Below are 26,635 nucleotides of genomic sequence, written 5' to 3' on the forward strand. Positions count from 1 at the left end.
CATGTATTAATGGTCCTTATTTTTCCAGGAAGCAAGTTAGCTTGTACCATTGCAAACTCCTACTGGTCACTATCAGTGTTCCAGCTAGATTTTCAAAAGGGCAGGGTGCCAATCCTGAAAAAGGGCATTTAACGTGTGATATGATAATATGAAAAGGGCATATTTTAATAAAAGATGTTAATCAAACATGTGTGTTTATTTGTTGAATCACAGGTTATACAAGAACAACATCATTAGCCCATATCAAACTCTATCTTTCTACTTTTAAGGCTGAAAAACTTGTCAAGCAGCTTGTCACACAAGTTTTTTTATCATTGCTTGGCACAGTTGAACTTTTTATATGCAGTATGTTTTGAGAGGTGACCTGTTTCATACTGTTTCTATAGTCTGGCACATTTTACCAGTTTCACCTTTCTACCCCTGCTGTGCTTAATGGCAATACAGCACAAAACAGATGTGCTCAGTAAATTCACAATTTTAGGATATATAAAGCAACAGTGAAAAATTGTATCAAAAATAAAGAATACAGAAAAAGATGACAAAGGCACCCTACCAACACTGCTACTAAGACCCTCTTTAACTTTTCCCATAACTCAAAATAAATACCTAAACATATATGGACCATAATTTGCTATTGGGCTCCGTTTCCTATAACTATAGAAAAGTGATAAAATGTGAATTACTGTAAGAAAAGTTGCAACTACATCTAAAGATGCCATTATTTTTATCAACATACAAGTGTATGCTACTCTTCCCTAGAAACAAATTTAAAATATACGAATTTCAAAGATTCTACAACCGTATTTTTGTGTTGTTTCTCACGTTACTCTTTGCTTCCGAAGAGCATAACGCTGACTGATTTATAGATAATCGTCACCGGCAAATTCGTAACTTTTGCTTTCAAATAACAAAGAACATCGACCAATAAGAATAGTGAGAAGAAAATGCCGAGAACTATAAGTATTTATGTAGCAGATGTAAGAACAGTGGCGTGATTTTTGTGTCCGATTTCGTAACGCAATTTTTAGATGATGTAATCTGCTTTGTTGTTATAGAATTCTTAAAAACAATATGCAAATATGAACTCTCGCGAGATGTTCAAACAGGTAAATCCGAGATGATTTACATTCTTGTTTTGATCTTCGTAATAATTAACTAAGAAAATTACGTTATCGTTATGCGTTACATTTCACACGAAACAGAAGTCCAGTTATTTATTAAAATTGTTTTTGTCCTTAAGTTCTAATCATTTCCGGTCATACATGAAACATGTGACTAACATGTGATAACGCAATGTACGAAATACTAGGTCTAAACATTGTTTTTGTTTCCAACGGGATGTTAGCAAACATAATCTGTAGACTTGTTTCGTCTTGTTTAAAAAAGGAAAATACAATTGTCAAAGAGATTGCGCCGGTGGTCTGTTATTTTTCCTATGTGCATAATGTTACATACGATCCTGTGTGAAAATAAATGCCCAATGACTTGACAAAATCGATTTCATATTTGACAGACGTTAGAACACACTTCGTTTCCCGATAATGACGTGAAGAGTCCTTGGAAAAATCAATCGAAATTACGTCTCTTATCATTGTACCAATGCTCGTTGGATTGATTTAACTTCAGCAGTAAATATTACTGGATATTTTAGGTGAATAAATATAATTTAATAAAAAATACATGTTAATATACCGTTACACTTGGAATGTACAAAGTTGGAATCTTTGTCACAGTTTTTAATTAATATTTTTTATTCATGTTCTGCAAACACTTATCAGAAACGCAATAAACTTGTCAAAGGAGAAGTAAACTTTTACCATGCATGACTTGAAAGGAAGTACTTTATTGATTTTAGCCCACTAAAGTAGGTTAAAATGTGAAAACCATGTAGATGGTGTACAGGTCACAAGTATCACATTGTGCCTATTTTAAAGATTTTAATTCCAAGTTAAAAGTTTTTTTCTTTACTGGATTTAAAGAATGTTACATTGCCAATGATTTGGAATAAATTGTATATAACTGGAATATCAAAACCAAATATAAATACATTTTTTTTGCTTAAACATCAAGATACAACGATTATGGTATCCTGTATCAATGAAGAAAATATGGAAATTCTGAATAAATTGTTCTAATTGTTTTCAAAACAAGCACATATTTAGGAGTTTTATATTACTGTTACATTTAAGATGGATTTTAAGAAAAAGTATACTGTTCAGATTATTTTAAGCAGATTTTGCAATAAAATAAAACTAAAAAAATGCTTTCGGTTTCTTATGGCTTCCTGTCAGGTTTAAAAAAAACTTTAATATAACATTGAAAATAGATTTTAAATATTAACATGAAGCAAGTAACACTAGTAATGGTGTTTATTTATGCCTTTTGAATTATATTGTGCAAAATAAAGAAAATAAAGATTGGTTTCCTGTTTGGTTTCATGTCACGTAAACGGTGAATCAAAATGTATTATTTTTTTTCTCGAAAAACTCAATTGTTCCATTCATACTATTCTAACACCAACACAACCCACAAAATAAAAGTTAAAATTTTAGAACTTATAAAAAAGGATACAAAAAGAAACCAAAGGCCGAATACTGTAAATTCAGAAATTATCGCGTGCATTTATTATTGCGATTTTGTCAATTTCAACTTAAATGCGATTTTAATTTTAACGATTTGGGGAAAAGTCATGCTTTATTCAGTTAAAATATTACAAAATGCGAGTTTTAATTATTGCGTTTACAACTCTGTCACATTATTCGCAATAATAAAAACCTCGCAATAATTTCTGAATTTACATGGTAATTGATATATTAAATTCCTTTGATTGTGTTTCATAAGACACATCACAATAAATTTCATGCATGATGATGACTTGAAATGTGCAATGCCTGCTGAAATACCATATAAAACAGCCTTTTGATTTCTTCTAGGTCCAAAAAAAATATTGTTCATTTCCCCAATCCCGACCTAAGCTGATAAAATGGTGTGATTCATAAAATTTTATTATCAAACCTTAAGACAAATATTATTTTATTCATTTCTGTTTTTCAGGTTTGTCGAATTGACCGATATTGTTCGAGCTTTGTAAAAAAAATATATTTCCCTGCCTACCTTCCCACACCTGGCTTGGCAGGGTCAGGATTGGGGAAACAAAGAATATATTAATTGAGGCCTAAATTGGAGAAAGTTTGAACATCTTAAGACTTAAGGGGTGGGTGAATGATGTTTTTAATGCCTCTATTGTGTAACATGATTTTTGCTATTCTGATTGTAAGTTTTGTTTTAGGTGAATACAAAAACTAAGCAGACTTAAGATGGCAGGGGTTGGGAATAAACTGATGGAATCAAAGATACACCCTACTGGTAGGAACTTACAGGCATTTGGAATGGAGGACTTCAGCTCTCCATCACAGTTTGATACAGGAGGTGGAACAAATTCACGGCTGATGATGACAAGAGATCAAATTGATGAACGCAGAGCTAGAACACAAGAAAGACTTACACTAGAGGATGTTAGATTTTCAGACATGAGGAAGAAAGTTCCTTTAATGGGGAGGGTACCATTAAGTAAAATGATGAATTCTGATCAGGAAGATAAAAGTTTTGAGAAGGTAGTTAACAAATATGAAATTACAGTCAAACCTGATTAAACCGGACCCTGAATAAACTGGTTTCCTGTACATTCCGGCCGAAAATGAAAGTCCCATTTTTTTTCCCTTCAAAGTCTTTGTTAAAATACCCCTTGTAAACCGGACCCTGTGTATTCCGAATTCCGGTCTAATTATGAAGTCCCAATACTCTTAATTACATTAATTATTACCTGTCAAAACCGGTTTGTCTAATTAATTTCAATGATCGATATGCAATCAAAACATATTTGTTTATACAGTATGACTTTTCAGGATAATCAATTAGTCAGGTGTTAAACTGTGAAGTGAACTTACAATCGTACAGAAGTGAGCTGTATTATTTATTAAAACATTATAAACGTGTCAATTAAACGACAAGACACACCGAATATATCTCGGATTTAATTACGTTTTGTAACTTGGATAAACAAATTTAAATCGCAGCGTAAGAAATTTACATCGTGATGTCGAAACCCTGGGTTCCCTACTGTGAACCCCTAAACAAATGACCTTGATAATGAAAAACACCCGGATGACAACTATCAATGGGTAAAGTACACTGTACGACAACGTTTCGATAGTGATGAAATTATGTTTGATATTATATTCTGGCTTTATAATAGGCCATTCCAACATTTCAAATAAATAATCATGGAAGTAAATCGAAACTCTCGTCTCACAATCCAAACAACGCGAGCATTATGATGCAAATGCAAACAATGGAAATGGAAAACGAAGTGAAAGTATTTTAATTGATCACATATTCTTTACAATCAAAGAAAACTTTTATATGCAAAATATCGGACGTCACAAGTCATTTACTTCCGGTCAAAACGGAAACCTGAATAAACCGGCTCACTGTCCAAACCGGCCCTTTTTCATAGTCCCGTAGCCGGCCGGTTTATACAGGTTTTACTGTACAGACTATACAGGTTTCGAATGGTTGGGTATGTTTCAATGAGGCACTATCCAATCAACAGAGAAAATAAGTAACTTTACAGAGGCTAGGGGGAGAGTTGGACGCCTGATGACAGACATACCTAACATTTTTGTTTCAAAAGACCTTCAATCTTTTGTAAAATAATTTGAAAAATTGAAAATCATCTGAACATAATTTTTGTAACAAATCTATGGACTTGATCATTTATTTTTATTAAATTTTTGTTATTTTAGGTAGTTATTTTTTTGAAGATCATATTTGTTTTTCCAATTGTTGTTTTGTACATATGATTAATAAGGCCACTGGAATGTTGTTGTTTTTTTACATAAATAAGGCCACTAGTTAGTAGTATTGTACATTGTACATGTATTACGTTTATCATGTCATTTTAAAGCTGTATTATGTGAAATCGGTTTTGCTCATTAAGCATGTTAAGTTATTTTTTAAGTTCTTTTAAATGATTTTAGAAGAAAACTCTTTTTGTCTTTTTAGCAGAAGTTGGAACACATTACTTTCATCAGACAAAACTTCAAGCAGTTAGAATGTCAACAATTTGTTCCTGCGCCAAATCAACAAAAAATAGAGAAGACAGAGGCATTGAAGTATGTACATGTATTGGTATAAATGTGCATAAAATTATCATTTATTTACATTAAAATTATGACAAACAACATGATATTTATTCAGCAGTCTGATTGATAGAAAATACACACAAAAAATATGACAAAACAACCAATGCTTTACCAGATTAAAAGTGTTTTAATTTTATTTAAATCTGATTTTTTTTTTTCAGATGTCACTGTGGAGAAATTTTGAAAAAGCATGTTCCAAATGAATTTACGCCATTAGGAAAACTTAACTTTTGGAACCTAATTCCAGCTGGTAGGTTTAACATGTATAAGAACTTTTACATTTCTTTTTACTACTAAATAGTAACTGGATTTAATATTAATCATTTTGAATAAATATTTATAAACTCAGTAAATGTTATTTATAAACACATGAATAGATATTTAGGAACACAAGAATTGAATATTAATGATTATGTATTTTACCAAAACCAACTATGAATAACTTTTAATTATCCATTTATGTTTATAAAATAGAACACAAAGATAATAAAAAAATTCAAATGAAATTAAGAAAAAAACAAATTGAGTGTTAGTTGTTACATGAAAAAAAATCATGAGTTTTCAATCAAACATGTCTTGTTCCAAAGTAAAAACCTAATTTTATAGCAGTTTATAGATATTTAGGTATGGGGTAAATGATTGATTACCTCATTCATAAAAAAGGGATAATCTGATTTTAACAAACAAAAGTATTGATGAACAATTTCAGTAAAACTAAAAAATAATGGGCAGCTGAAGGGCGCCTCTTGGTGAGGGAATTTCTCGCTGCATTGAAGACCTTTTGGTGACCTTCTACTGTTGTCTGTTCTATGGTCAGATTGTTGTCTCTTTGACACATTCCCCATTTTCATTCCCCATTTTCATTCTCAATTTTAAACATAGATATAAATTATACCATGCATGCTTAGAAGATTTTTAATGTCATTTATCATGTTTTACAGATTTAAAACCTTTTTTTGGACCCAACAACCTTGGATCTAAACCTCCTGAAAAGTTTCCCCCTGTGGAATGGAAAGCTGATCAGGCTATAAAAGTAAAAAATACGACCTCTTTTGGTAAAATAAAATTTACAGGCATAGAACAAGTTGGTGGCAGGAAACCTGCAAAGGTATGTTATTTAGATTCAGTTTAAAATGATAATGAATTAACTCTTATAATCTTTTAATAACCGATTTTTTTTATCGTTTTCATGCCCTGACTTTAAATGCTTGAAAATTTTAATATGTTAATTCTGATGACAAAATGTAGATACAATCCCGTATTGCTGATTAAGAAAAATGCACAAAAATTTACGGTTGAAGGAAGCATAAAAACGTATTAAAATTTCAAAAGGCATGGTTAGTTGTCAATTTGACTGCTTCTTTTTTCATATAACAATCTAGGTGTGTTTTTTTTTGGTACCATGATATTTTGTATTATTTTCTGAAACATACATTAACATTTTCATTAAAAACCTAATTAACTCAAAAACTGGTTCAAGTGTTTCTGATTTGAATTTCATTTGCATCCTTAAATTATGTTTTACAATTTTATTGTCCTTGATTACCTTTTGCCGACGAAAAAATATAAACATTAAATACCAATTGTTCAGAGAATAAATGAAGGTCTTTCCACATGAAAGAAATTTTGAAAACAAGCTAATTTCTCAAACTATAAATAAATGGTTTTGATATGCTTTAAAGTGGACTAAAGGAGATAATTTGCTACTTCTGGTTAAGAAAATGTTACTTCCTTTCTCAAATGATAGCTTATTTCACTCTGAATCCAAAAATATATAGTTTCTATATACTTTTATGTGTACAATGGGAGATAATTGGCAATCCGGTTTATTGAAAGTTATCTCTTGTATTAAGTGATAAGTTTATGTATCTATATTACAAAATATATTGATTCCGTGGACTTTTACATTTATATGTACTTCCGTTTTTCTCAAGGTCACTTCCGAATGTCATTTTTCAAGGTCATATGTCATCCAAACTTTTGTTAAAGGTCATATGTCTTCATAATGAACCAAGTTGAAGAAAAAATCAATTAACCTTATAATTAGACATTTCAGGGACAGTAACTCCTATTAGATGCCATTGGATTGTTTCAGATCAAATGTAACTTATCATCATAACAATAAAGCAAACATTTTTGCACTTGTTGTTTTATATGTACCTTTTTAAGTGCATGAGTAAATGCAGAAATAAGCAAAAGTCAAAATTTAGAATTGATCTTGACCTTTGACCTTGATCTTATTTTCTAATGTAGGACCCAAGGACCACAAATTAAAAGGTTGCAGGGTTATACGCTTAAAGGTTTATTAGATAAAAAACATACAGATAAATTTATTTTGTAAAGGTAGATAATTCCTATAAAATTTCATCAAATTGCTTCGACCCAAATTAGCCAAAAATTTCTGAGAATGTAACGAATGATTTAAATCAGGAATTTTGTAACGAAGGAGATGCACACATTAGATAAACAGTGAATAGGGAGATAACTCTTAGAAAGAAAATTGTTCGTCTTAGCAGAGTGAAATTTAAAAGCGTATAAACTGTTCGATACAGCAAGTGGAAATACCTAATAATGGTTCCTTCAGATGATACAATTTCTTAATTCACACATTGAAACCTATGTTCGTTCTAGTACTTACGTTTAACAGATGAAGAAAAACCAGATTCAGTTGGCCTGGCTATAAAGCTGATGAAAGACCATTGGAGAATAATGGAACCAAATACGCCTAGTCTGATCATATCTGTTGTTGGTGGTGCTAAAAACTTCAAACTTAATGGTAAAATGAGGGAAACGTTCCAGTCTGGTCTTATTAAAGTAAGTATAGTAATATGTTGTAAAATAAGGGAAACTTTCCAGTCTGGTCTTATTAAAGTAAGTAGAGTGATCTGTTGTAAAAAGAGGGAAACTTTCCAGTCTGGTCTGATTAATGTAAGTATAGTAATCTGCTGTAAAATAAGGGAAACTTTCCAGTCTGGTCTTATTAAAGTTAGTATAGTAATCTGTTGTAAAAGGAAGGAAAGTTTCCAGTCTGGTCTGTTTAATGTAAGTATAGTGGTCTGTTGTAAAAGGAAGGAAACTTTCCAGTCTGGTCTTATTAAAGTTAGTATAGTAATCTGTTGTAAAATAAGGGAAACTTTCCAGTCTGGTCTTATTAAAGTTAGTATAGTAATCTGTTGTAAAATAAGGGAATCTTTCCAGTCTGGTCTTATTAAAGTTATTATAGTAATCTGTTGTAAAATAAGGGAAACTTTCCAGTCTGGTCTTTTTAATGTAAGTATAGTGGTCTGCTGTAAAAAGAGGGAAACTTTCCAGTCTGGTTTGATTAAAGTTAGTATAGTAATCTGTTGTAAAAAGAGGGAAACTTTCCAGTCTGGTCTGATTAAAGTTAGTGTAGTGATCTGCTGTAAAATAAGGGAAACTTTCCAGTCTGGTCTAATTAAAGTAAGTATAGTGATCTGCTGTAAAATAAGGGAAACTTTCCAGTCTGGTCTTATTAAAGTATGTATAGTGATCTGCTGTAAAATGAGGGAAACTTTCCAGTCTGGTTTGATTAAAGTAAGTATAGTGATCTGCTGTAAAAAGAGGGAAACTTTCCAGTCTGGTCTTATTAAAGTAAGTATAGTGGTCTGTTGTAAAATAAGGAAAATTTCCAGTCTGGTCTTATTAAAGTATGTATAGTGATCTGCTGTAAAATGAGGGAAACTTTCCAGTCTGGTTTGATTAAAGTAAGTATAGTGATCTGCTGTAAAAAGAGGGAAACTTTCCAGTCTGGTCTTATTAAAGCATGTATAGTGATCTGTTGTAAAAAGAGGGAAACTTTCCAGTCTGGTTTGATTAAAGTAAGTATAGTGATCTGCTGTAAAATGAGGAAAACTTTTCAGATATTTAAAATGTACACCAAAACGTTTCAACAGAAATTACAAAACTGTCAATAACCATTCTTGAACCTGTTTGGAGCACCCACATTTTTTATGGGTTCATGTTTTTAAATGCCAAGTTTTACGAGATGTTTATAACTCCAAGTTTGGAGTTATTTCAAAAAGGTATACCGTAGAAAAACTATGTTGTGACATACTTAAGAACTCAAAGATTATCGTCTGCAGGTTACAGCTGGTATACACTTTAAATTGAACTTAATGACCTGTACCAAGTTAAGTTTGTTTAGCTGTCTGTAGTTCTCCTAACCCTTAGGTGTAGCATAACGTAGTTTGCGCGAACTATAGTTGCTTGCGAAACAGTGCTTGACCGGAAATTCGACGTGGCATGTTCTAACAACTGTAGAAACACTTATGATATGTGAGTTGTAAGTTGATAGAACTTGGGGGATAACGATTGTAGCTGTTAACGAGAACGCTAGTCATTGATATTATTTTGAACTTCAGGAATGTGTTTGTCGCGAAAACAAATATAATTTTTACGTCATTCAAAGTAAGAGATTTAATACGTTTCATTATCAATAAACATCTAGAACGATCTTTATCAACAGTATAGACTGTGGCTTCACTGTCCCATCGAAATAAGATCATTTAGTAGTGAATGATACAATAAGATTGCTGCAACGACTAAAGGATAGAGTTATAGAAAAGCCATGGAATATTTCTTTTTCAATGGAGAAAATAATTCATCCGGCCAAGGAGAGCAATACAATGTCCCCTTGAAATAAGCACCATTACCAATGATAGAAGTCGCATCAGTACATAATTCGAGATCCCTAGCACTAGTACAGTCAAAATCATCAAACATGTTAATACCATTTTTGTTTACAAAAAACAATATTACCAAAGAACGCAAATCGGTACGACAGTGGTCGTTCATAAATATTTTGTTTTTGAGATCCTTCACAGTTGTTGATTAAGATAGCAGTTATGAAACAAATGAACGACCCGGAATTATAACCCGTCTCACATGGCAACAAATGCCCTAACAATTATACTAGTTAACGTACGGTACAAGATTAAAAAAAAAACCATTCTTGATCAAATCACTAATGCGACTTGTTTTATCTAAATGCACGCGGGTCTTTCCCGTATCATATATAATACCCAAACATTACTTATCTGTATAAATGCCAACAACCGTATGTTTAGCCGGTGGAATGTTTTAAAAAGAGTAGTCATCAATGTCATAGTTCCCTCTGCGCAAGAATCGGTTGAAATATATAGTCAAGAAATCGTCTTAAAGGTATAATATATATTAAATTTTGTAGATACAAAATGTAGTAGTAGCTAGCCAACAAATTGCTGTGAATAAGTTATCGAAAATAATTTTCAAACTCCTGCAACCAAAATGCTAGCCTATTAAAGAAATGAACTGACGGACTTAAAAAAAACAACAGATATTTCTTTTTTTCTCCATAAAATCGTGGATTATATTCGTGTTATTGATACTTATCAGGCTTTCTGTACTCCTTTTGAAAGAAAAAAAAACTAATACCTGAGTTTCCTCAGACATTCAAACATCGCGGAATTTAGACGTGGCGCTTATTTCTTGAAATTCAAAATTAAAAGCGTATACATGATTTGTTTGGTATTTGTTTCTTCGATAAACATTCTTTGAATCCATTGCCAAGTTTTTATCAATATATAGATGCTGATTTTTTTGTCACAACAGAGAACTCAAAATTGAAATTAAGTCATTAGATATTAACAGATATAAAGTAGTGCACGTTCTTTCGAGAAAAATTTTGAGGTGACAAATTACTTATACGCCCCTGTAGCAGATAGTCATAACTCGTTAATGACCTCATATTGGTCCTTTCAACATTTAACGCCATTTGCAACAGAATATAACGGCTACAACGTCAGTTTTTACCAAGTCGTTGGATGTATGTCATTGCAGGCACGCGTTATCTACCAAAATGATTAAAATTATGTTAACAGTTATGATCTGACCGCTTGATGTCTGATAAGCTATGGATTCTCGACGACACACAGAAAGAAAAACAAACATCCGAAAGTCCTTATAGATCATTGAGAGAAGAACGAGGAATCAAATGCAGCTGTCGAAACAATTTTAACCCAAATTTACTGTTAACATTATTTGTGGGTGTTGTTTATAGAAATGAATTTTGACACGAACAAAAATCTATCCTAAAAAAAAGACCAAAGGACAATGATGTAAAAAGTTAAAGGTCAATGTACAGCCTTACAAAATTATTGAAACCCATAAAGATCAGATGCTGTAAAAGCCGAAAAGGGCCCCCAAATGAGAAAATGTATTACAATATGGAAAAAGAAAACTAGCAATCAACAGTAGCATAGTTAAAGCTTAATTTTATATTACATTTATTCTTAGAAGGGTTGAACCTTAATGCTTAATCCGTTTACAAAAAGAAGAAAAAAGAACAAACTGATGAAAAAATAAGTTAAATGCTTCAAGAGTTTGTATTTTATTTTAATTTTGCATCTCGTTTGGATATTATTATCTGTTGTTTATTTAGCGTTAAGATATAAAATAGCTAATTCAAGTTTTTTTTTCAAGAAACAGTTGTCCAATAATAGGTGACTTAAACGTATCAATTCAAGAATGTCATTAATTAATATCTAATAATGTTACATTGTCGTTTCCATTTTTTAAATCGATATAGAAGAAAAATATATTATATATCTTAGATATGTTCTCACTATTATGCAACATAACGAATATCAACTGATCGATTTTTCTTTGATTTCAGTAAAGATAAAATGCAGGATTTAGTTCCTTTGTGAGATACTAATTATATTTGACTGTTACAAAGAAATCACGGTTTCTCATTCGTACCAATACAATAAATGCTGTATGTTATTTTACAGGCTTCGCAGACTACAAATGCTTGGCTAATTACATCAGGATTCAATATGGGAGTAATGAAGGAAGTAGGATTAGCAGTGAGAGAAGGCCAGTCATTCGAGTGGTATAAAGACAGATTTGCCCATGGTCTGCCTTGTATTGGAATAGCTCCATGGGGATATGTTAAAAACAGACATTGTCTGACAGACCACACTATCAACATCAATGTACAGGTAAAGTTTTACAGTAGATTCATGACTATTCGTTGGTTACCAATTTTCAATGATTTTGTTGGTTTATCTGGTGACTAGTGACGTTTTGCGTTTTCATGTTTTCCTCCTTCATATTCTATAGGGCGAAAAGGTGAAAACACAGAATCGCGATGTCAAAAAAAGCAGAAATACAAGTCGATTTTTTTTCTATCCAATTTCGCATTTTCGACTTATCGCATGTATAAATTCGCGTTTTTGCGTTTTTGTCACGTAAGTAATCTACTTGCTGTAGTCTTTTTATTGTTGAATTATTCTGAAGGAGATGTTTCATCGTTATATTTTATTTTTATTGAGTTACAGATTAAAGCTAGTGATAAAAAAGTAAATATGAAATTGATCACCAAAAGAAAGAGTACGCATATACAGTTTTTGAGTTTTGATTTTAGCACACAAGATAATAAAGTGTTTAAACACTATTTCAAATTTGCAAAGAAGTGTTTTTAAAAAAACAGAATTTAAAGAAATAAAATCCTTATATAACATTTTTAATGTTACGACCTCTTTATTAGGTCATAAAATACACCAATTGCATAGCAAAGAAGGAAACTGCTAAGTTTATGCACTTTTCCTTCAGTATTTTATTTGTTGCCATGATAAATAATAAGTATGTTTTTCTTTCCTGAACACTTTGCACTTTTTTTGTCAAATAAAGCCCTTATAACCTTTCATCTTTTGAAATATAATGTTTGGATTGCGTGATTTTACATGAACGATTTTTCCTGATCACATGATTTCCTCATAGTAACATATCATAACTAGTGTTAGGCCAATTATATGTGTAATGCAGTTGTATTAGACTTGTCTCATCTCTACTCCACGGATATTACTTAGATCAGCCCCTCAGTCATGTCTTATTAACACCGAAAAGGAGGTAAAAAATACCAGAGGAATATTAAACTGATATAAATCGAAACAAACAGCTGACAACATCATGACCAAAAACAAGAAAGACGAACACATGTACACAGAAATAACATAGAAGAATATAGACTAAGCATTACCAAACCCACCAAAAACTTGAGCTCCGGAAGTGCAAGGACACAGACGTGTCGTGTTGCTCATGTCAGTACAATCAGGTAATAAATTTAATCAGGTAGGCCACAGTCGTGAAAAAGGAACGAGATTGTAGTTACGACATAAGGAACATATCTGCTATCATAGGTCAAACAGATATTCGATAACGGTCCTTACCTGTATCGCTAGATCGATGGGATAAATGCGTTCAATATAGTAATAAAATTTTGAATTATTTAGTAAAAAAAACATCATCTATATATCGAAAAGTGAAGCTAAAGGATACTGATATCTTCGTTTCTGTCTTCGAAAAAAGTGCCGATATGAAGTCAGGATAAGTTAACAAAAAGATGGACACAGGTGGTTTCCAACAGAATTTATTAGTTAATGTTTGTAGGAGATAAGAGTCTATGAACTTAGCCTCTGTGATGTTTTGTTTGTCCAGGGACAATGTGAAGCTGTGGGGGTATATATATAAGCGTGCTCACAAAAGTTCCTTGATTTTTGTCGAGCCTGCAACTTTTGTTGCAGAAAGCTCGACATAGGGATAGTGATCCGGCGGCGGCAGCGGCGGCGGCTACGGCGGCGGTGTTAGCTCACTTTTTAAAAGGTTTATATTTTAGAAGGTGAAAGACTTGGATGCTTCATTCTTTGTATATAGATGCCTCATGTTACGAAGTTTCCGTCAGTCACATGTCCAATGTCCTTGACCTCATTTTCATGGTTCAGTGACCACAAAAAAGTTCAGAATTTTTGTAATGTTGAATTCTCTCTTATTATAAGTAATAGGATAACTATATTTGGTATGTGCGTACCTTGCAAGGTCCTCATGCCCGTTAGACAGTTTTCACTTGACCTCGACCTCATTTCATGGATCAGTGAACAAGGTTAAGTTTTGGTGGTCAAGTCCATATCTCAGATACTATAAGCAATAGGGCTAGTATATTTGGTGTATGGAAGGACTGTAAGGTGTACATGTCCAACTGACAGGTGTCACCTGAACTTTACCTCATTTTCATGGTTCAGTGGTTATAGTAAAATTTTTGTGTTTAGGTCTGTTTTTCTCATAGTTTATGCAATAGGTCTACCATATTTGTTGTATGGAATGATTGTAAGGTGTACATGTCTAGCGGGTAGATGTCATCTGACCTTGACCTCATTTTCATGGTTCAGTGGTCAAAGTTAATTTTTCAAGTTTTGGTCTTTTTATATAATATTATATGCCAAAGGTCAACTATATTTGGTGTACTGAAATATATTATGATCTAAATGTCAGTCTCGCAGGTTTTATTTGACCATGACCTCAATTTCAAGGTTCATTGCACAGTGTTAAGTTTTTGTGTTTTGGTCTATTTTTTTTAAACTTTAAGTAATAGGTCAACTATATTTGTTGTAGGGAAGCATTGTTAGCTGTACATGTCTGCCTGGCATGGTTCATCTGACCTTGACCTCATTTTCATGGTTCATTGGTATTTGTTTAGCTATCTTGGTTAATGTTAAGTTTATGTGACAGTTGTATTAAAGCTTTATACTTAGAACTATCAACATGATATCAACGATTAGTAAAGAAGGCGAGACATTTCAGTGTGTGCACTCTTGTTAAAGAGATATGCCATTTGGAAATATATCAGTTGGATAAGGACTGGCTACTGTGATACCTTTACTGCAGTTTTAAGATTAATCATAAATGAACAAATATGGCTGTATTAACGCATCCAAAACAACTCTGAGTACAGACCAACCTGTGCAGTTTGAAAAGTTGTAAGGCTTGTCATCCACTAGATATATAAAATTTAAAAAACAGATTAACAGAAGTTTTTTTATTCTTTTAAACGGGGAGTTTATCTAGGGGAATGATTATCTACTTATCTTTTTAGGCCTTCTCTTACATATATTTTGTAACTTGTATATTTCAGGGAAAGTTTGATAAAATGGCTGAATACTTAACCGGTAATAAGATAGAACATGCAAAACCTGTGCCGCTGAATTCTGATCATACACATTTCATCTTTGTTGATGATGGATATAGAAATTTGTATAGGGGTGAAGCTAAATTTAGAGCTAGATTTGAAAAGAAACTGTCTGATCAAATAGAAAAAGGTAAGAGTTAATGTCAACTGTTTGGAATGTGAAGTTAAAGATATGATAAAAACAGCAACATGTGATATAGTTGTCAATGAGAAAACGATTAACCAAAACCTAGAAATGGAAACAAAATAGATCACTGTTTATTCTGTATCAATGAGCATGACCGATTCCTTACATTAAGCCATAAAGACCATGTATAACCTGTAAATAATACAATCTAGCTTGTATTTTACAGCAAAACTGCTTATCAATTAAAAAAAAGAAGACTCACATAGCCTGTCGTTTATTTTATACACTGCAATTATTTAAAATAACCATATACTTTTTTAAAGAGCAACACTAGCTAAAAAATAGTTAACAACATGTTAATGGTTTGTGATACTGTGGATACACAATCATTCCTGGGATATCGATATCTATGGCTAAAGATTAACAATATATCTATAAGTTCATGGATGTAAAGATTTGCACAACATCACAAAATCGATAAAAAAAACTATGAAAAGACAGCTTTTTATTTTAAGATATTTATCAACAAAAATAGATATCCACAAAATAATGAATCAACAGTATCTCTTATTCGTTATGTTATTAGTTGAATTCGACATAATGTTTTAGTCACTAATATGTTGATCATTCAAACTAGAAACGATAATTAAGAAGTTCAATGGTTTGAGTCAATCTCTTAGGACTGTTGATATTTTCGTGCCATGCCGCTAAATGCCAGGGGCTCTCAAGTAATATCCTTTTTAAGGTGGAAAATTAATTCCTTTAATTGTTCTTGCTGCAATTAATTTCAGAGACAAACAATGCGTTAATTGGTTTGTATTAAAACATTGACTCTTGAATATTAAATAAATCGGGTACCAATGTCCCATTTACGCATTCTTCTTTTATTTCTTTGGACAGGTGGAGAGGGAATACCAGTTGTATTGATTGTATTAGAAGGAGGTAGGGATGCTATAGAGGATGCTAAAACCTCTCTGGAACATAATAATCCTGTTATCATATTTGAGGGTACTGGTAGAGCTGCTGACATACTAGTGTATGCTTTCACCAATCCAGAGAGAAGGTTAATGCATCTCTCATTACACATGTTTAATTTTAAAATGCATGCTATTCTTGCTGCTTAACCTACTACATAAGTAATCATTTGTCATTGGATCATTTCGGTATGTTTTATAATCAATCTATTAATGTTTTGTTACTTGAAAACTTGAGCAACATTAGGGTCAAGAAGATCAAGAAGTGAAGGATAGTTTCATTATCTTTACAAAAATATGATAATATAGTTTAGCACTTAACATTGCTTAAGTGTTTTGTTTTGCTCTAATTGTTGAGTGTTTTCTTTGATTTTAGTTTGTAACCAGGATTGTTTTTATCTCAATGGATTTATGACTTTTGAACAGCGGAATACTTCTGTTACCTTTATAAAGGATATAAAAACACTTATTTTGGTTTAAAGAACCAAAAATTTGTATAATGAATTAATTGGAACACATGTTTACTTTTTCGAATTTCCCCAATTTTGTGATACAAATGAAAGTTAAAGAAAGTATTTGAGACTGATAAGAAATAACATAGAACATGTTTTCTTTTTGCTATGTTAATGTAAAACAAACCACCCTGGTTCCAAAAAAGAATGAAAATAATGAACCAAAATGTCCACTACCGGTCTCAATAGATCGTTGATCCTAAATAAGGACACCAATTTGAAACCAGTCATAGGAACATTTTTTTTTATTTCCATGTTTTAATCAGGACTAAGATTCGTAAGTTGATAAAGAATGCGTATTTTGAACTGAAGCCAGCAGATAAGGATGATCCTAAGGCTAAACAGAAGGCTGAAGATGGGATCAATAATGTGTTTGAAAGTGTCAAGAGTTGTATTGCAAAAAAAGATATGGTAAGCAGTTGATTCACACAAAATCGTTGAAAGTCTCTGTACCACTTCACTCTGATTCAAACACATATTATCTGAAACTTTTATTATCAAGATTCTTGATTTCTTGATAGACAACATATTTATGATATTTGTAACGTTTGGAGGATGTGTATTTCAGCAGACTGTTGGCATTCCAATAGAAACTAATTGTGCCCTTTTTCTTGTCGACTTGTTTCTTTATAATTATGAGGCTGACTACATACAAGTACTTCGTATGAAGAGAGATAAGAAGTTGGCATTATCCTTTAATTTTTATTTTCCGCTATATAGATGATGTACACTCACTAACTAATTCAAAATTTGATGACTATGTTTAACGAATCAATCCAATCGAACTAAAGATAAAGGATACAACAGAGACAGTTAAGTCTGTATCATACCTTGTCTTACATGGAAATTGACAATGAGGGGCGTTTGAAGACAAACTTTTACGACCAGTTGTGAATTTTTCATGAAACAACATTCAAGCAGCGTTTGTATACGGAGTATATATCTCCCAATTGGTACAGTATTCCCGAGCTTGAATTTTGAAATGTCGAGATGCAATCTGCCGTTTGTACTTTTGCAAGAACGGTTTATTTTTAAACCTTGATTTTCTTCAAATACTGATTATTATGTTGAACCATAATGACAGAAAGTCTTTTGTAAATTTTTTTAATTTATCAAAATCATATTAATTTTGATTGCTTTATTCATTAGTTTGTAAGAGTTAAGTGTTTAATTTTAGATCAGTATATTTCATATAAACAAACACGAAGAACTGGATACTGAAATTCTGAAGATTTTACTTAAAGGTATATATAAAAATATATGTTTATACATTTCATAAACAACTGACAAATTTAAAGGATGATAATATCTCATAAACAGGCATAAATAATTATATTTTGCTACAGAAGAGTAAAGATGGTTTCATACTGTCAAATTTTCAATATCACCTCATTCACGTTATGTGAAGTTGAGATAAAAAAAAAACAACATTTAAACATATATGGTGATGTAACTTACCAAAATAATCTACATATGAAGATACACACAAACTATTAGAGTAGATTATTTATTTCAAAGATCCACTGTAGAAATAATCTGAATATCTGAATATTTTCCGGCACAGTGATATATAGCTATATATCTATAGATGTAAGTATTTTTGTACAGACAAATGGTGTACTGGAACGTTATACATGCTTTAGGTGAAGTCATGAGGAACCTGTATCAATTGCAGTTATCCAATATCTGTCTATAAAACTCATGTACTATCTCAAATCTATTTCATCGTTTGATGTGTTTTATCATTGGTTTTTCCATTTGATTAGGGACTTCCGTTTTGAATTTTCCTTGGAGTTCAGTATTTTTGTGATTTTACATTTTACAGCTAAGGTTGGTAAAGTAACAGAAATACAGAGACTAGAGAGATTAAAACTGGCTCTGAAATGGGACAGGGCTGACATAGCACAAGAAGAAATCTTCAGAGAAGATGCTCTTTGGAGTAGAGGTTAGCTATACTTGTACAGAAAGAACATAACAACTTTTTTACCAAATCGTTGTGAAACAGGGCAAGACAAATATACTAACTATCACTTCATCATAGTTTTTCCACATCAAATCGTTTATAACCTGAATACATGAAAATCCACAATATATTTTCACATCAGCTAAATGATACACTTATCACAGCGATTGAATTACAGGGGAGACAAGTTTTCACAGCTGTAGGGTACTGGTACGATTGACAAAAACATTTATATACTAAAAGTCGAGATCATTAGAAAAAACAAAAACTGTTCTCACCTTTTTCTCTTTTATCGATAGAACATCATATTAAAACAATGAGATCTTTTAATTCACCATGCGCACTGAATTTTAAATAAATCCATATTTTCCTTTTAAAATATTGTCCATGTTTTATAGGAAGTTTTGATGAAGCAATAGAGACAGCCATACTAACTGATAATGTAAAGTTTGTACAGATAATGTTGAACGAAGGAGTCGTGATGAGAGAATTTCTCACCAGCAAACGATTGTTAAAACTTTATGACTTGGTAATATTTCATTCTGAAAATATTTGTTTTTGTTTTTTTAATTAATATAAAATGTGTCAATGAAAAGTTCGCTCACGTGATCTTTGAAATAGATATCCATAGATTGCTTTGTTTGGCATGCACCATTTTGATTTGTATTTGATATACTGAAATATGAATAAATCATTTATTTAGTTCAGTTCAATTGTTAGTTGTTCATGTTTTAGTTCTTTTTTCTATCATATACATGTACTTTCACACATAATGACTTCACATTTTGTCAGCAGCTTAATGTTCTATTCCTGTTTGTTGATTCTGTCAACTAATAAATGGTAGATAACTGGAATTGTATTTATCTAAAAATTTGAGGACAACATTTACAAGATGTTTCAACTTAAATATTGAGTATCCCAATGACAAATTGTTTTATATGGTGCTATATAAATGATTGTCTTTTAAAATGTGTGTAGTTACATCAAATAAACCTTTTTGTAATTTTTATCAATTTTAGGCATTGAAGGAAATAGATATAAATAGCATGCCTTTTAAACTGTTAATCACTAAGCTTGGCATGAGCGAGAATGAAGAAATGAAAATGGAGAAATTGTCTAAAATTATGGTTTTGTTAATGGACAAGTTTGATTATGACATGGAAGAAGAAGAAGAAACCAGTGAAAATGATTATGCTAATGATGATGAAAGAAATAAGTATAAACACTTAAAATATCCATACAAACAATTACTCATCTGGTCAACACTACTACTTAGGTAAGTTTCTATAAATGTATATACCTTCAAACAGGACAATTGAAATATCCATATCAACAGTTTCTGACCTTGTTGGTGTTTATACCAGGATGGACCAATAACTGTTAACATCAGAATTGAAGTATAGGGGTAATTTTCACGTTGCAATAGACTTTTTAATGAAAACCATGATTTAAATTTAGTGTATTCATTATTGTAAAATGTTGACTACTTGCACAAATTGAAATCAATTACATGATGTTTACCATAATAAAATCACTGCTGAAGTAAGGATTGTAATAGTTTTTCATAATTGAAAACTTGATTCTGTTGGATGTTTTGGCTTTAATTAAAACATCCCATAAATGTTTGTATTTACAATATTTGTCCATTAGGTGAAATGTACAATCATGTTTCGATTCAAACGGTATGTAAAAAGCGATAATATACTGGTGCAACACATAGTTTTGTTGATTTTATTTAAATGAAATCATGATTGATCATCAAATACCTTTTATTCATGCTGACCATACTCCTTTTTGTTCAGAAAAAAACTCAATATCTGACTTACCCAAGTTTATTGGACAGCGGATTAATTAAGACGTATGAACTTCTCAAAAATAAGTTTGAAATCCATATATGATTTTTTTATGTTTTTTCTTCATACAATGTTATAAGGGGAAAACCGTAGTTTTGGCGCATACCACATGATAAGAACATAAGTCTTTTGACTGTAACACATGTGTAAGACAATGAAGTTATGAATGAAATTGATGAAAGATCATACATTTGTTTATCAACAACTGTATATTTGAAAATAATAAGCTAGCGTTGTGTTTCTACGCTAGGTTAGTATATACTAATATAGCGTGCAAATTAATTATTGGTCCATGAAATTAACAAACACATGAAAACATGAAATATCAACCGTAAAAATATCCTAGTACACTAAACATGCTAAATATAAAGGCCAGTGGAATTCATGTAATTTGGTTTTGTATCCTCTAAATGAAGTCGTGAAGCATTGAATTGGCATAGCCTATTTCCATAAATATTATTTGGCCCTGTCCAATTATTTATGGTATATTGCCTTTAAACTTTTTTGTAAGTGTTGAAGTTTGAAAATAGATCATTTGAAGGAAAACCACTAATGTCAATGATATTTGGTATACAGATATGTCAGCACTAGTGAATCACAATTCTATGAAGATATTTTGACCTCACCTTCTCAATAGTGTGAATTGACTTTGACCAAATGTACTGTTTATCTATGTTTAAATTGTTCAGGTCATTTAAAAAATATCATGAAGCCATTGGTTTTTTATTGGTTCTTACCACTGTACTGAAAGACTCATATGATGTTTGCCTATAAAGGATAATAAGAATGCAAGATGCTTTTTCTTATCAGCAACATGTGATAAACTGAATAGTAACATACGCATGTCAGAAGGGGTAAATATATGTTTGGTTTGTTTATTAAATATCTTACAATTAACATTGATTTGCCATTATTTTTAGACAGCAGATGGCCAACTTTGCATTAAAAATGGGAGATGAACTGTTGACAAGTACAGTAGCAGCTTCCAGAATAAATTCCTCTTTACTAAAATATACACACATAAATGAGTTATCTGTCGAAAATAAAGTCTTAGCACATAAAGAGTAAGTAGCTAGAGAAAGTGTATTGTGTTCTTAAAAAATGATTCTTATCCATGAAAGAGCTTGATGAAGTTTGTTTTTGCTTCATTCTAGGCTTTATCATGTTTATTTTTTGGCCCATTATTCTTAATTCTGAATATTGTAGTACCTCATTATTGTTTTTTTACTTTTTCTGTACTTTTCCCCCACTATAATCCACTCTATAAACTCAATTACATTCGTCCCCGATATTGTCAATTGTACCAAATCTTTTGAAAAACATCTAAAATGTATTTGACCTTCCTTTCATTGTTAGTACATCAACGTATCATTTATGCCAGGACTAAATTTATTATATACACCAGACACGCGTTTCGTCTACAAAAGACTCATCTGTGACGCTCAAACTAAAACAGTTAAAAAGGCTAAATAAAGTACGAAGTTCAAGAGCATTGAGGACCAAAATTCCTAAACGTTTTGCCAAATACAAGTAAGGTAATCTATATTCCTAAGGTAGAAAAGCTTTAGTTTTTCAAAAATTCTAAATTTTGTAAACAGTTAATTTATAAATGTAACCATATCTAAGATAATTCATGTCAGCACAGTGCTGACTACTGGGCTGGCGATACCGTCGAGGAAATAAATCTCTACCAGCAGTGGCATCAACCCAGTGGTTGTAAATAAACTCATCATAGATACCAGGACTACATTTTGTATATACGCCAGTACATGCGTTGAGTTCTTTGGTTTGTAATTCTTTTTGTTTGTTTTGTCTGTCCTTATATGAATCCTGTATATCATTATCTTGCAATTTCAATACAAGTCTACAGTTACATTTTTTTTTGGAAAATATTTTTTGAAGAAAAATTGTTCATGTTACGAGAGATGTCTGTTATCTCGAATAATTATTGTTCAGGTTTCGAGTGATAAATTTCTTCTTTTAGAGGTGTTGGTCATATTTTAAGGAAAATATTTCTTTTCTAGAATAAGGTGTCATCTCTTGAGGGAGGTTTTTATTTTCCTGAAATAAGGGGCACATTTCTTATGTAAGTTTAAAAAGGGGGAATGTGGTATAAATGCCAATGAGACAACTGTCCACAAGAGCCCAAAATGACACAGAAATTAAAAATTATAGGTCATCACACGCCCGCAACAAAGAGCAGCGCCCAAACCGCATAGTCAGCTACAAAAAGCCCCAAAATGACAAATGTTAAACAATTCAAACGAGAAAACCAACGGCCTATTTTATGTACAAAAATATTATTTGTTGTAAGAAAATCTGAAACGCATCAACATACAACAAACCACTGAATGACAGGCTCTTGACTTTGGAAAGGCATATACATACTTAAAGTATTTATTCAAACTGTATGTGTACGTCTAAACTGAACCCCTTATATGTCTTCACAGCAAACAATGTATAAATACATTCTCATCAATGATTATTTGCTTTTTTTATGTTATCCATGTTATCTCTGGACTGAGTCAAATATGAATACTTTTTAGCTCACCTGGCCCGAAGGGCCAAGTGAGCTTTTCCCATCACTTTGCGTCCGGCGTCCGTCGTCGTTAACTTTTACAAAAATCTTCTCCTCTGAAACTACTGGGCCAAATTAAACCAAACTTGGCCACAATCATCATTGGGGTATGTAGTTTAAAAAATGTGTGGCGTGACCCGGCCAACCAACCAAGATGGCCGCCATGGCTAAAAATAGAACATAGGGGTAAAATGCATTTTTTGGCTTGTAACTCAAAAACCAAAGCATTTAGAGCAAATCTGACAGGGGTAAAATTGTTTAGCAGGTCAAGATCTATCTGCCCTGAAATTTTCAGATGAATCGGACAACCCATTGTTGGGTTGCTGCCCCTGAATTGATAATTTTAAGGAAATTTTGCTGTTTTTGGTTATTATCTTGAATATTATTATAGATAGAGATAAACTGTAAACAGCAATAATGTTCAGCAAAGTAAGATTTACAAATAAGTCAACATGACCGAAATGGTCAGTTGACCCCTTTAGGAGTTATTGCCCTTTTTAGTCCATTTTTAACCATTTTTCGTAAATCTTAGGTATCTTTTACAAAAATCTTCTCCTCTGAAACTACTGGGACAAATTAATCCAAACTTGGCCACAATCATCATTGGGGTATGTAGTTTAAAAAATGTGTGGCGTGACCCGGCCAACCAACCAAGATGGCCGCCATGGCTAAAAATAGAACATAGGGGTAAAATGCAGTTTTTGGCTTATAACTCAAAAACCAAAGCATTTAGAGCAAATCTGACAGGGTAAAATTGTTAACCAGGTCAAGATCTATCTGCCCTGAAATTTTCAGATGAATTGGACATTCTGTTGTTGGGTTACTGCCCCTGAAATGGTAATTTTAAGGAAATTTGGCTGTTTTTGGTTATTATCTTGAATATTATTATAGATAGAGATAAACTGTAAACAGCAATAATGTTCAGCAAAGTAAGATCTACAAATAAGTCAACATGACCAAAATGGTCAGTTGACCGCTTTAGGAGTTATTGCCCTTTTTAGTCAATTTTTAACCATTTTTCGTAAATCAGAAATCTTTTAGAAAAATCTTCTCCTCTGAAACTAATGGGACAAATTAATCCAAACTTGGCCACAATCATCATTGGGGTATCTAGTTAAAAAAATGTGTCCAGTAACTCGGCCAACAAACCAAGATGGCCGCCATGGCTAAAAATAATACATGGGGGTAAAATGCAGTTTTTGGCTTATAACTCAAAAACCAAAGCATTAAGAGCAAATCTGACAGGAAGTAAAATTGTTGATCAGGTCACGATCTATCTGCCCTGGAATTTTCAGATGAATCGGATAATCGGTTGTTAGGTTGCTGCCCCTGAATTGGTAATTTTGAGGAAATTTTGCTGTTTTTTTTGTTATCTTGAATATTATTATAGATAGAGATAAACTGTTAACAGCAATAATGTACAGCAAAGTAAGAACTAAAAATAAGTCACTATGACCAAAATAGTCAATTGACCCCCTAAGGAGTTATTGCCCTTCATAGTCAATTTTTAACAATTTTGTTAAAATTTGAAGATTTTCAATAACATTTTCCACAGAAAGTACTGTTATAGATAGAGATAATTGTAAGCAGCAAGAATGTTTAGTAAAGTAAGATCTAAAAACACATCACCATCACCAAAACACAATTTTGTCATGAATCCATCTGTGTCCATTGTTTAATATTCACAAAGACCAAGGTGAGCGACACAGGCTCTTTAGAGCCTCTAGTTTTTTAAAATTTTGTGCCCGTCGGAATACGATAAATGGGACATGGAAATACCGTTGTATCTCCGTCGTGTTTTTTGTCTGTCCGTCCCTCTTTCCGTCCGTTCGTTTTGTTGGTCTCACAGGTACCATTATTTTAAGATTTTTAAAACAACAATTTTAACTTAAGGTTAAAAACAGCAATATCTCTAGTTCTACGATGGTGGATGATCAACTTGTTTTGAAATGTGTTAGCGCTTTGAAGGGAATAATTATTTCAAGTTGTTTTTTTATGAAACTTATACTATGGTTTTATATTAGTAATATCTCGACAGGTTGTGTAAAGGTGAACGATCAACGTCTTAAAAAATAATTATAGACCGTAGTAATATAAAATGTGCGCAACGCAGGGGACATTAAAACTCTGTTTTCTTATTTTACAGAGAGTTCGATGAATTAGCATTAGACTTACTAGACGAATATCATACTAGAGATCCTATCACAGCTATGCTGATTGCTGGGAGGAGATCACCAACGTGGAGTAATATGACAAGTATGCAGATGGCAGCCTCTACTGACAATAAGGTAAAAAAAACAAAACATGTATTTAGCTTGCACAAGTTTGAATAATTATATAATCAAAGTTCAATACTACAAGAACTGTAAATATATCAATAAAACAGGGAAAAATATACTAAAAGAATATCCAAACTCATTGGTCGAAGACGAATCAATAATGTTATTGCAAAAGGGAACACATATATTCCATAAAAAGTCTCATGGGAACAATACCCTTTTTTATTTCACAAATATAACCTACCAAATAAGACTATTTACCAGATTTGTAATAACACGACGGGTACCACATGTAAAGCAGGATGTGCTTATCCTTCGGGAGCACCTGAGATCATCCCAAGTTTTGGTGGGTTTTGTATTGCTAAGTTTTTAGTTTTATATGTTGTTTCTTCTGTACTATTATTTGTCTGTTAATCTTTTTTATTCTAAGCCATGGCGTCGTCAGTTTATTTTCTATCTATAAGTTTGACTCTCCCTTCGATATCTTTCGTCCCTCTTGTATAGGGACTGGCCAAATATGATAATTTAGTAGATTTAGGTTATTATGTAACCTTCTTTACCGACAGTACCTTTCAATGGATTTGCTGATACCATTTAATTTTGTATCGTTAAGTTACTGTGTATAAGCCAATGACATTACATGAGATTTATTAACGGGCCTGCTATTTCTTTTGTTGCAGACCTTTTTGGCATCGGTTGCATGCCAAAAGTCTATTAGTTCATCATGGAAAAAGGGAATAGGGTCATCCTGGCAAAAGGTAAGCATTTTTAAAAGTGATTTATAGAAAAGCAATATTTTGATATGAGCGTCACTGATAGTCTTGTGTAGACGGAACACGCGTCTGTCGTACTAAATTATAATCCAGGTTCCTTTGAAAACTATTTACACTACTGGGTTGATGCCACTGCTTGTAGACGTTTCGTAATTTTTTATCAATTTCCTTTTGCTTTTTTTACTTTGAATTTTTCGAAAAACTAAGGATTTTCTTATCCCAGGCATAGATAACCTTAGCCGTTTTTGGCACAACTTTTTAGAATTGTGAATCCTCAATGCTCTTCAACTTTGTACTTGTTTTGCTTGATGAATATTTTGATATGAGCACCACTGATGAGTCTTGTAC

At 32.1% G+C, this 26,635-nt stretch overlaps 1 protein-coding gene across 1 annotated transcript in view; it reads left to right on the top strand.

The window, feature by feature from the left end:
* Nucleotides 1-26,635, top strand: part of LOC139528119 (transient receptor potential cation channel subfamily M member 4-like) — a 61,776-nt gene that overhangs the window by 8,098 nt on the left and 27,043 nt on the right. The window contains exons 2-17 of the mRNA XM_071323948.1: nt 3,290-3,614; nt 5,065-5,174; nt 5,366-5,454; nt 6,146-6,312; nt 7,836-8,018; nt 11,996-12,205; nt 15,175-15,358; nt 16,256-16,418; nt 17,108-17,252; nt 18,019-18,085; nt 18,667-18,786; nt 19,203-19,333; nt 19,824-20,080; nt 21,578-21,721; nt 25,382-25,523; nt 26,195-26,272. Of these exons, the coding sequence (XP_071180049.1) occupies nt 3,318-3,614; nt 5,065-5,174; nt 5,366-5,454; nt 6,146-6,312; nt 7,836-8,018; nt 11,996-12,205; nt 15,175-15,358; nt 16,256-16,418; nt 17,108-17,252; nt 18,019-18,085; nt 18,667-18,786; nt 19,203-19,333; nt 19,824-20,080; nt 21,578-21,721; nt 25,382-25,523; nt 26,195-26,272 (2,487 nt within the window). The 5' untranslated portion in view covers nt 3,290-3,317. The remainder of the gene's footprint in view (nt 1-3,289; nt 3,615-5,064; nt 5,175-5,365; nt 5,455-6,145; nt 6,313-7,835; nt 8,019-11,995; nt 12,206-15,174; nt 15,359-16,255; nt 16,419-17,107; nt 17,253-18,018; nt 18,086-18,666; nt 18,787-19,202; nt 19,334-19,823; nt 20,081-21,577; nt 21,722-25,381; nt 25,524-26,194; nt 26,273-26,635) is intronic.

This window comes from Mytilus edulis, chromosome 6, assembly GCF_963676685.1.
Source record: "Mytilus edulis chromosome 6, xbMytEdul2.2, whole genome shotgun sequence".
Lineage (NCBI taxonomy): Eukaryota > Metazoa > Mollusca > Bivalvia > Mytilida > Mytilidae > Mytilus > Mytilus edulis.